General features: G+C 54.3%; 5 protein-coding genes across 5 annotated transcripts; 1 reads left to right on the top strand and 4 right to left on the bottom strand.

Annotated features, from left to right (window-relative positions):
* Positions 1-640: 640 nt before the first annotated feature.
* PODANS_6_3480 (uncharacterized protein) lies at positions 641-1,792 on the bottom strand (the record flags this gene model as incomplete). Its single annotated transcript, XM_001910106.1, has 1 exon — positions 641-1,792. One exon carries the CDS (start codon positions 1,790-1,792, stop codon positions 641-643), a length of 1,152 nt encoding a protein of 383 aa, XP_001910141.1.
* An 801-nt stretch (positions 1,793-2,593) lies between these two features.
* On the top strand, positions 2,594-3,407 carry PODANS_6_3470 (uncharacterized protein; the record flags this gene model as incomplete). Its single annotated transcript, XM_001910107.1, has 4 exons — positions 2,594-2,779; positions 2,825-2,947; positions 3,023-3,239; positions 3,298-3,407. Coding segments are annotated over 4 exons (636 nt in total), but the record flags the coding sequence as incomplete, so codon positions are not given.
* Positions 3,408-4,216: 809 nt separating this feature from the next.
* PODANS_6_3460 (uncharacterized protein) lies at positions 4,217-6,883 on the bottom strand (the record flags this gene model as incomplete). Its single annotated transcript, XM_001910108.1, has 3 exons — positions 4,217-5,717; positions 5,772-5,877; positions 5,974-6,883. 3 exons carry the CDS (start codon positions 6,881-6,883, stop codon positions 4,217-4,219), a joined length of 2,517 nt encoding a protein of 838 aa, XP_001910143.1.
* A 555-nt stretch (positions 6,884-7,438) lies between these two features.
* Positions 7,439-8,416, bottom strand: PODANS_6_3450 (uncharacterized protein; the record flags this gene model as incomplete). Its single annotated transcript, XM_001910109.1, has 1 exon — positions 7,439-8,416. One exon carries the CDS (start codon positions 8,414-8,416, stop codon positions 7,439-7,441), a length of 978 nt encoding a protein of 325 aa, XP_001910144.1.
* Positions 8,417-9,882: 1,466 nt separating this feature from the next.
* Positions 9,883-10,413, bottom strand: PODANS_6_3440 (uncharacterized protein; the record flags this gene model as incomplete). The annotated part of the gene is made up of 1 exon (XM_001910110.1): positions 9,883-10,413. A coding segment is annotated over one exon (531 nt), but the record flags the coding sequence as incomplete, so codon positions are not given.
* Positions 10,414-10,888: the final 475 nt, after the last annotated feature.

Below are 10,888 nucleotides of genomic sequence, written 5' to 3' on the forward strand. Positions count from 1 at the left end.
GAAGTGCCTAAGGGACGCTTCGAATCCTCCACCGTATCCGCCGCCCAAGAGGCAACCGCATGATCCCCTCCTCTATCCCTATCAACTAAACCACCCCCAGAGCCATCTCGACGGCGCACAACCCGCTTCACAGCCCCCCGCAAACGCACATACCCCCTCCCCTTCTCATCCATTCCCGTCTCGACAACTTTTCCAATCCACTCAGGAAGAAGATCCTCCCCGCTAGGTCCAACGCGAGGCATCAAAGCCATCTCCTCAAAAACCCTCCCTTCCAAGCCCGCCCATGACCACGTCGGCGCCAAATACTCCCTCGTGTGCGGCCGATCACTAGGTGCATCAGTGAACCACAAAAGTTCATCAAGCAGCTTGTCCTCCCACATCCCCCAGAGGTTCTTCCATGATGTCAGCCTCTCGATCCGCTGAATAAGACTCGACACGGCAACAAGGCGGTCGTCAAAATACGTTAGTTGACAACCAGTATAGGCCGCCCGGACAGCGCGCCACGCTGAAAACAGCGCAGTGGATGAGTCTCCCCCAGAGGAGGAGGAGGAAGGGGCTCGAAAGCATTCCCTCAAGAAATCCGCCTTTGGAGAAAACCGACCAACCTCCCCCCAGGGCTTGCTCTCCGTCGCCAAGCACTCTACACACTCCCAAGCCAAACCCCAGGCGCCGTAGTACACCGTCCTGGGTCCCAAAATCCGCTCCTGCAGAACCCACGCGCGTGCAGCGGTAAAGGGGAGCGGTCAATCTGCAAAATCGTGTCAAGACGCTGGTGGCAATCAACGTGAAGCCCGTGAGGGAGATGGCAGATTCGAAAAGCGAGCGGGTTCCGCGGCGTGGTCTCTTTGCCGTCGGGGCTCTTCTCTGCAAAGCACCCCTGGACGGAGGAGAGGGCCGTCAAGGCGGAGATGGTGCAGACGGAATTCGCGTATATGTCGCCCATGATCTTGGATTCGTCGCGCCAGTCGGCTTTGGAGTCTTGGATGATGCAGAGGGAGTTGATCCAGATGTGTGTGTGGCCTAGCTGGCGCGTGACTCTTGCTGCCTCGCGGAAGGTTGGAGGAAGTTGGTTGAATGGGATCTGGTGTTGGAAGTCGGCGAGGTTGTCCAGGAGGAGTCGGAGGATTTTGGCCGCTCCCCAGCAGTGGGAAAGGGTGAGGTAGGGCGGTTTTGATTTGCTGAAGTTTTCTGTGAGGACGAGTCGTAGATTTAGGTTCTCATCTCCGGTGACTTGAATGAGCCGTGTCGGGTAGCCGTGGTTAGGGGTGGCGAGATTTGCCGCAAGAGCACAATCTTTATGACTTGTGACGCATTGCCTAAGCCATTCTCTTGCCAGAGCGGCCGAGACATCGTGGGAGAGAGACTTGGACAATCGTGCATTTCTGTAAATGCTGGGGTCTGGAAACATAAAAGGCGAAGCGGGCTCGGGCGGATTGTCAAGCCGTCCTTCCAAATTCCTAAAGACAGAAAGCTCCCCCATTATCTTTTCTCGAGTTTCCCCCGGATCGAGAATCCCGACTTTTAGCCAGGCCCCTCCTGATCGTGAGACGAAGAGGTTAACCTGTACACTTCCAGAACCAATGTCGCTGCCTCTCAACACCCCAAAAAGCAGAGAACAGAGATGGCACCCTGATAGCGACGAAAGCTTGAGCTCAGAGAGGGAGGCATATGACCGAAAATTCTCGGTGCCCTTTTTCAGCGTCGGCAGGAGATCTGAGTTGGAAGCTGCGCTGTGGCAGGCTGTACACAAGACATGTTCTTCTGCCAGATCCGGAGATCGAGTAGCAGACATAGCATCCTGATGAGATTCCAAGCTCGAGGATGCAGGCGATTGACGAGAAACCGCCAAGCTATTGTGAACCGAGTTGGCTATCAGAGGGTTTGTCTTGCCGGATTCCTGCACCGGACCCAGCTCCGTCGTTACTGGTGGTTGAGAGCGAAAGCATGGGAAGCACCTGGGACGGGAAAGGGAGCTAGCTTAGCGGTCGACGGGCAGGTTCAAGGTGTAGGGAGAACGAACCCAAAACAACTCGAAAGTCTTGCCATATCAGGGGCATGATGCCATCACTACCTCCCATACACACGGAGATAAGATTTTTAGAGGTGGTTGAGCAGAAATGTTTCGGTTGGGTAGCTGGTTGGGTAGCTGGTTGGGTACCCATCATAGCCTGGCGCGCTCCACCTTGCTATCCAACGCCTTGAAACCTACCCGGCAACAAACTGTCATCACAGTTCACCTTCCCAATATAATGACCGACAATGCCATCAATCTCCGCCACGAGTGCAAAAACGCTGATTTTGTTAAAATCTTGAATAGTGACGCGTTGCGACCGTTGATTCACAGAGGGCGAAACCCTGAATGCACACTCTGCACCTTTTTACAACAGACCGTGGTGCTTTCTGGCATCAAGCGTCATGGAACGTCGCTTGAGCTCGAAATCAGGCGGAACCACGAAGAGATCGCGGGAGAGCTCTGGTCCCTTGATCTGGTGCTTCATTCGTCCTGCATCATCTCACGATGTCCAATCACTGCCATTCGCCCGCCCCCCCAAGGACGATAAATATCACAGCGGAGACTCCCCGTCTCGCATGATGTATCCCCGCACCATCGAATCAGACAGGATCGACTACGACATCTTTGCGTAGATGGATATCCGACTGCGAACAGCAGCATTCACTCCAGGGTTCAAAATGCCGCGAGGCCGCCCCCTTTCATCTCGACAGCTCCCGCGTGGTTGACTGCGCAGGTGCGGAGCCAACCCTCATTGCGTACCCCCTTGTGGGCCAAAGAGAGCAGGAATATGCAGTGCTGAGCTATGTCTAGGGAGCAGGAACCCCCTGGGCAACTCGCGGCTGGACCTACCCGGAAGGTGTCCTGTCCAAGCGCCGGCTCGTGTTTACCAAACATCAAGTCATCTTTCAGTGCCAGAAAACGCAGTTTCTGGAGGTTCTCTACCCCTAATCGAGGGAACTCCCAATGCCTTTTTTGAAAGACGTGTTTCCCTTCGCCTGGAGGGACAAGAGCCCACTTGAAGTGTTGGGAGACCATATCGAGCAATATGTCGCCCGGAATTTCACGGCATCGACCGACGGCCTAGACGCTCTCAGGGGTGTTCTACAGCGATACAAGGCAGACGAGGATCCCCCCCCCCCCCTACTAGGTCTTTGTGGGGCGCCCGTCTCTCCTCGACGAGTGGCACCATCCCGTTGGCATGGCCATGCCCGACAACTTCACGCTTGTCGCGGCTTTGTCGTGGACGATCGCGGAAGAGCACGGGGTTACACGCCGTCCTGGAGGCTTCCCGAGTTGGACTTGGCTTGGGTGGAAGACGGGGAAGAGGACGAGCTTGTATCTCTTATCGGTTCGACTTGATTCGGCCGCGTCATGTTGCCCAACTGCCACTTGATCAAAAGCGGTTGTCAGATTTCAGAAGGACAACAGTAGTACTAGTGCCTGGGTTTGGTATTCAGCGGTTGGGAAACGAAAAAGAGATTTTGTCTCAGATCAGAACATGAAAAAATCTCGAGACTGGAGATTCCGGGTTGGCGGCTCGACATCACGGTCCGGGTCAAGTATGGAGACAGGTTGAGTATTGTTTCGTCCCAGGTTTTTTGAGGGGTTATTTTTTCACTCAGCACGGACATTGGATGTCATGGAGCCTCACACCTTTTCAACGAGGATGGCATCGGTACCTTCACTTGTCTTCTCCTTTACCCGACAAGAGGTGATGATAACGAGTGGGAGTTCTACCTCTTGCTCCTCAAGCCACTACCGGAAGCTGATCATTTTGAACGGTCGGATCGTATCTGGGCCGAGTCGTGGGAGGAGTTCCTTCAAATTGACGAGGAAACGGCAGAAATCGGGAAGCTGCCCCTGAAACGGGACAAGATCATGTCGATGTGAGAATTTTGCAACTTACACCAGGTCTGTCGCGCAGTGTTATAAGTAAAGGCAGTCTGAGACCATGATTGGACAATTAGATATAGAATTGAGATACAGAGTTTGGGCAGACATCGAGGCTGAAAAGATAATAGCAATGGGCAAAAATCTAGGGAAATGCCGCTCCCAAAAAGGCATGTCTCGCATATCCTCTATCCGCTACCTCTCACGGAGTGGTTCCAATCAAACCATAGAAGGCACAAACACAACCCTCCTATTCATATCAGAACTAACATATTCCTCAACTTCTAACACAAACCCCACTCACTCACTCACTCACTGCCACCACCCCGACCAACCCCCCCACCCCCGTTCCTTATCCTTCTCCTTCTCCTTCTCCTTCTTACTCACCCTCCTCCCCATCCCGCCATTCCCACCACCGCTCTCAATACCCCTCACAATACTCCCAAAAATCTTCTCCCCTCCCAGTCCTCCAGAAGTAGACGGCCTCCCCCCGCTCCCTCTACTCTCCCTACTATCCCTACTATCCCTACTATCCCTACTATCCCTACTATCCCTACTATCCCTACTATCCCTACTATCCCTCCCCCTATCTCCCCTCCCCTCCTTCCCATTAGACCCATCACCCCCCAATGACCTCCTCCTTCCCAACAAAGACTGATAAGACTGATACGACGGCCTCTCCCTCTCCTCACTGTTACCACCCGAACTTGTACTTCCCACACTATCCCTCGGTACTTCCCCCACCTCCTGAATCAACATCGGCGTGATCTGCGGCGACGCAACACCACCACCACCACCACCACCACCACTCATCTTCAAACTGCTCGGCAACCCCCTCACTTTACTCGACCGATACGTAGTCCGATTAGTACTTGTAGTAGCAGGCGTAGCCATTGATATCGAAGACGGGGTTTCCTGAGCTACTACCCCATCATCATTCCCACCAGTATCACTACCGCCCGAAGTCCGGGGCGACTCAGGCCAAGACTCTATCTTGATCATCTGTGCAATATCCTTGGTGTCACTCCTCAAATGTCTCTGTTGCGGCTGTTGCACTTCCTGTTGTGCCTGAGATTGGTCAACAGGCACCTGCCTCAAACTCGTCTGCCGTTTTGGTATAGTAGGTGGTACAGGAGGCGCCATACTTGTCGGCGGAGTAGAACCCAAAGCAGGAATGTCCTGCTGCTGTCGAGGGCGCACCATCTCCTCGCTGTGCGAATCCTCCCTCGTATGATCCTCGCTAAATCGACCATGGTCATGATCCTCCTCTCCACTCTCCTCAGGACTAACCAGAATTGGCGTTAACCTCCCTCCGGTCAAAATACCCAAGGGGCCCAGTAGCGGCGGCGAAATAGCTCGCTTTCTTGCCGTCAACGGTTTTGAGCTGATAATCCTTTGCATCACCTCGTTTGCGCTCTGCACTCCCCAGTGCGAAGCAATAATCTTAAATATCGGATTCGGCTGCGGAGCCCGGGGTCGTGGAGACCATGGCGAAGATGAGTTGTGACGTTTGATTACTGCCACGGCAGTAGTTTGAATTGATGTCTGGACGTTAGCGATGCCGTCACTGGAGCCTTTTTTCATGGTCATATTTCGCGTTTGTTGTTGTTGCTGCTGAGGAAATCCAGAGTGTCGATATGTTACACGGACCCGGAGATACTCTGTCATGGTGCTACCAAGGTGGTGCTCGAGGTCTTCTATGAGATCGTCAGAGCTTTGATGAGCCTTACGGCGAAGACGATGTGCATTCGCCGATGGTAGCAGGCGAACATGAGCTACAACGAGCAAGCGTGATCCAGGGTACAGTGTGCTTCTGTCGGCCAAGTTAGCAGCTCAAAAGCCCAAAAAGGAACCCTCCAATCCTCACATTGCGCAAGCCTTATCATCCACAACCTCAATAATCGAACTCCTACTCGTCGGCAGTATCTCCAACGAAACATCATACAAACACCCATACCGAAACAAATCTTGATCTCAAAGTTAGCCACCCGCCCCCCAAAATCTCTCCATTCTGTCCAACTCACCCGCCGGCGAAGGCTCATGCCCATGCTCCCCAACCAACCCACAACCCCCCAACTGATCCGGCACATTTGCCCTCGAAATCTGCGTCGAAAGCTGCACCGCCGCCCATAAACTCACCGCCCCCTCATCCAAAGCCTTGTGCTCCGGTGTCACCACAATCCTCGGAACCAAGACCAACGGATCCGGTGCCGCCCCTACCTCATCGGGCGAATTCCTCGCGCTATCCGGCTCGGGCGGCATCGGAGACCTCGGCGGCTCAACAATGCTATCCATGCCATTCATCCCATCCGCCGTTCTCGCCAACTGAAACAGACTTCTCGCGTTGCGCAAACGGTGCCCGTCAGACGCCGTCGGCACGACAGGTGTTGTGTCTCGCCAACCATGCTCTTGATCCTGATCCGCACTCCCATCCAAAACCTGTCCCCGTCTTCGAAAGCTCCTGCTACTCGCCAAGTAGAAAGCCCGGGTTAACGGAGGGGATCGTGCCCGGGGGTGTCGTCCGGCATTGCAAGAGGTGGATCGCCGCTGTGTTGACTTGGGCGGTATGGTTGGCGCGATGTTTCCTACATCTGATAAGTGTAAGTGTGGTACCCTCTCACCACAACCAAGTGGCAAAGACCCACCATTTGGCCTCAAAGCACTCCTGAACTGGCAAGAACCATCAGGCGTAGGAGGATTCGTCGATTGCGCGCTGGGATTGCCCCTTCGTTTGGCAATCGTCAACGGGACATGAGCCTCAGGAAGCTCAGGTAGGCTCTCGAAGCTCGCATCGGTTGCATCGCTCTGCGTGCTCGACCTCCGCGAGTGACCATACGTTCGACTCCCGCTATACTCGGACGATTGCTTGCGTATATGTAACGGCTCAGGTACTTGACCCCAACCAAGATCGCGCGCCGGTGGTAGGCAATGCAGTTCTCTATCAGCCATGGTGGATGGTTGACCACAGACAGCAACCATTACCGCCTTATCGCTTTTCCTGAAACGTTTGTATAGTCGATCAACGGTTTGTCGAGTCAGGTCCGTACAGCTCTCGGGATGCGCGTAGCAAACAATGCTGGTTGATCTCTTGCGAAACAACCAGGAAGAACCACGTATTCAAAACGCCTTGGCCACGGGTTTGACAAGTCTGAAACAGTCGGGAGAAGAAGAAAAAGATGGGGTGTTGAAGTATTATGAGCAGTTTATCTACCATTAAACATGCCGGCAAAGCAATGTCGGTACCATGTTAAAGTGTCGTTATTTTTTCCAAAAGTTGAACCAAGAAACAGAATAGGCAGCAAGAAAAGACAGGCAACCTGGACCCTCCCCGTTTCAGCAATTAGGTCACCCCCCCCTTCCCCAAGAGCAGCAAGCGCAACCCATCCCATCAGATGAATTCCCGGCCCGTCACTCTCTGGCAGTTGATAGCGCTCAAAGTCGGCATCATGCAAACCAAGCAGGAACTTCCCTGACAAGGGCAAGGCACGGTCCGCCCCAACCCACCGTTCCAACCTTCGGGTCCCTCACCCGGCGTTAAACCACGGCGCCAAGCGTTCTCAGGAGATTCTGCTTGACCCCCTCAACCTCAGCCTCGTCCATCGGCAAGAAATTGATTACCTCATCCGGCCCCCCAGCTCCCCCAAACAGCACACTTTCCGACAAACTCGCCGCAATCCCCCTCTTCACCCTCCTCTCCCAAACCCCTTCCCAATTCCACTCCTCCGGTCTCCTGCTGCTCATGGGCGTAGCCGGCACAGCCAAACTCCCAGAACTAGTCCTAGCATCAACCACGCTCCCCCTCCCATCATCACTCACCACCGTCTCCGCCTTTTCCACCACCTCCCCTTCCGCGGGGGGGGGGGGCGTGTCGGTCTCCGTCTGCTCCCTCTCCCTTTCCGTTTCCTCCTTCTCCTTCTGCATCCGTCTATGCGTCCTCCAAGCATGCCAAGCCCCCGGATTCCCCGCCGCCTCAAGCGGCACCCCATCCAACACCTTCTCATCATCAAACGTACTCCTAATATACCTCAACACCTCCCACGTGCTAACCTTCCTCTCCCCCCGTCCCCTTTTCCCTTTCCCACCCACAACAAACGCACCCCCCATCCCATCTCCCCCCTCCCGCTCGGCAAACCACTCCGGAAACCCATGCGACAGTCCAAAACCCCCAGGAGGCAGCCTCACACCCCCCTTCTTCCCGCTCTCCTCACCGACGTACGTCGTCAGCGGGCTGATCAACGGGTGGAAAATGTCCGTCGAGAACGTCACCAGCGGTGCAGAGTCAGGGTAATCATCCGGGAAAGAGATCTGAAACCGCAAGATAGCCGTGGCGTAAGGCCCTTTCCTGACAAAAAGAACGCCCGACCAGAGGGTGGGGTAGTCGGGGCTGTGGGGGGATGGGGGCAGGGAGACGATTATCCCCGGGGGTGGGGAGTGTTTGAGGGCGGTGCTATGTATCGTCGTCAGCTTCTGATGGTGTAAGGGAGAAAATTTTGACAGCAGGGAACAGCACATACAATTCAGCAATGAGGTTCGCCCTCTTGATCGCCGGCAGGGAGGTGAGACGTTTCCTGGTGGATTCGACCGTGTGCTCCGACCCAACCACAATCGTGGGCGAAGGGGCGATGCTGATGATGCCCGCACCGCTGCTGAGGTTGGTGCTGGAGTTGGCGGGGGAAAAGAAGGATGATGAGGATGACCTAGGGGAAGCCATTTTGCGTACTGTAGGATGTACCGAGATGTCGTGGAGCAAAACTCAGTGATGGCTGATTATTATGCCAACTCTCTGCCGCGGTGATAGATCAATCTGGGTTTGTTGAGTGAGCGAGAGTGAGTTGTGAGTGTGAACCTGAGTCAAAGTCGGTGAGACCGCCTCCCCTGCAAACCAAAGGAAACGAGCGACGACGATGAGCAGCCTTGCTATCTCAGGAGGGCCAGTTCCTAGGATGAGAGAGAGTGAAACAGGAAAAAGATGGTATATTTTAGGAGAAGTTCGACGATGAGAATCAACACCCATCCAAGCGATGACATGTCGTCGTCCACAACCCATCAAGGTTCAAGGGTCCATCCAGTTCATGCCAAATCCCTTGGCGCCAAGCATCCAACACCACGCCCCCACCCCCATAATTCAGGGTTAGGGTCTCTTAAAATTTCCCCGAAATACTCCGCATTCCCTGCCAAAATGAATTATCATGAAATATGGCATCCATCCAAAATCAGAAACCACCTCACCGCCCAGCCCACCACCAACAACCCAACCCAGCCCTACCATACCGAAACTTCTCAATCAAGCCTAGCCAAGCTGACATGCCAAGCCCTCAAGGACCCCGAATAATGGCCTGAGTTTCAGTTGTAGATCGTCTGAGCATATCTTTGACTGGTCCTAGAGAAGAAGCCATCACATCCATTCAAGCAGCGTTCGTCAGCAGCAAAGCCCCAACCAAGCCCTTGGGACCGGACCTACTAAAAGATGTCAAAAGAGGCAAAACGTGGTAAAAAGTACATTGCATAATCACTAATTCCAAACCCAAGGCAGCATTGGCCTCTATGAGAACTGTTTCTGCTCAGCAACAAAAAAAGTACATAATGAAAAATCCCAACCAACCATACTGACAAAAGTCCCCTCCCCTCCCCTCCCCCCCCCCCTTCCAAATGAGAAAAAAATAATCAATGATTTGCTGTCCTCATCTTAACGCTTTTTATTGGGTAGAAAAACGAACCCTATCGCCCCCCTCCCCAACGGCAGCCCTTCTCCGAGTCTGCCCTATGAATTTCCTCCTCCCACCCCCATCCTCATCCTTTTCGGGCCACCCGCAGGACCGATCAAGACTTGGATCCCCCAGAAAGGTTGACCGGTGTGCTCTCCGCTCCCACTTCATCAAACCTTAACCCCCCGGTAGCCGTCCGTTTCCCCGAAGACCCAAAACCTTCCCGTAACCCATCACATATCCCCTCGGCACTCAATCCTCGACCCCCACGCTCTACTTCCCCAATCTAGCCTCAATCTTCCTCCTTTCCTCCGCCTTCAACTCGGCCAGCTCCTCCTTGGTAGCATCATACCTAGCGCTAACCTGATTAAACGGGTTCTCCGGGCTCTTCTCAAACTCCTTCTTGATCTTCTCCTTCTTCTGGTTCAACCTCAACCCCTGGCCCGTCCCGTCCGACTCCATCTCGGCCAGCCTCCTCTGCTCAAAAGCCGCATATGCCGCCTTGAACCTCCTCTCGGGATGTCTATCGATCTTATCCTGCGTCGCTGGGCCAGCCAAGCTCAGCGCGTCAAGCGCATTGTCGATGCCCGATGCGTTGAGCGCCGACAGGCCAGAGCTAGGCTCATCAAGCTGCGACAGATCCAAGCCCCGGGACTTCTTGACGGCCGTTTTGGCGTTCTTTGGCTGGGAGCGACCGGGAGTGTTCTTCTCTTCCTCGGCGAGCAGGGCGTCGCGCTCGGCTTTTTTGCGGGCCAGTTCGGCTTTCTTTTGGGCTTCGGTTTCCCTGAAGTGAACGTAGATATGTCAGCAAACTGTAGATGTCGCCATGTGCATGTATCATCATGGTGTCTGGGTCAAGGTCCCTGCCAAGTAATTGTCCACAACCAAACTTTGGCCAACCTCGGTAGCCCTCTGTCTGGTAGGTGGCTTGATCCCACCATGTGGTGATGGTGGTTGCGTGAGCTTGTTCCCCCTCCCTTCTTCCAACCAAGCCGGCGACCGAGCTCCGACACTTGAGAAAGAAAAGCAGAGGAGGGGCCAAGGCAAAACCTCTCGCGTGCTGTGACTGGTGTGCCGAACACTCTCCTCTTGCTTGCCACACGCATAACACCCATGCCCAGCACTGCTAAATCCCCCCTCCCGAGTAGACGTATGTCGTACAGACTATACCGCACCGAAACCCCCCGGGTCCGGCCCAATGAGATTCCCCCCCCTCCTCCTCCTAATGCTGCTGCTGTTCTTTTTTTTTTCTCTTTATTGAAATAATACAAACCAGCAA

The sequence above is a fragment of the Podospora anserina genome, chromosome 6 (genome assembly GCF_000226545.1).
Source record: "Podospora anserina S mat+ genomic DNA chromosome 6, supercontig 2".
Classification (NCBI taxonomy): Eukaryota; Fungi; Ascomycota; class Sordariomycetes; order Sordariales; family Podosporaceae; genus Podospora; species Podospora anserina.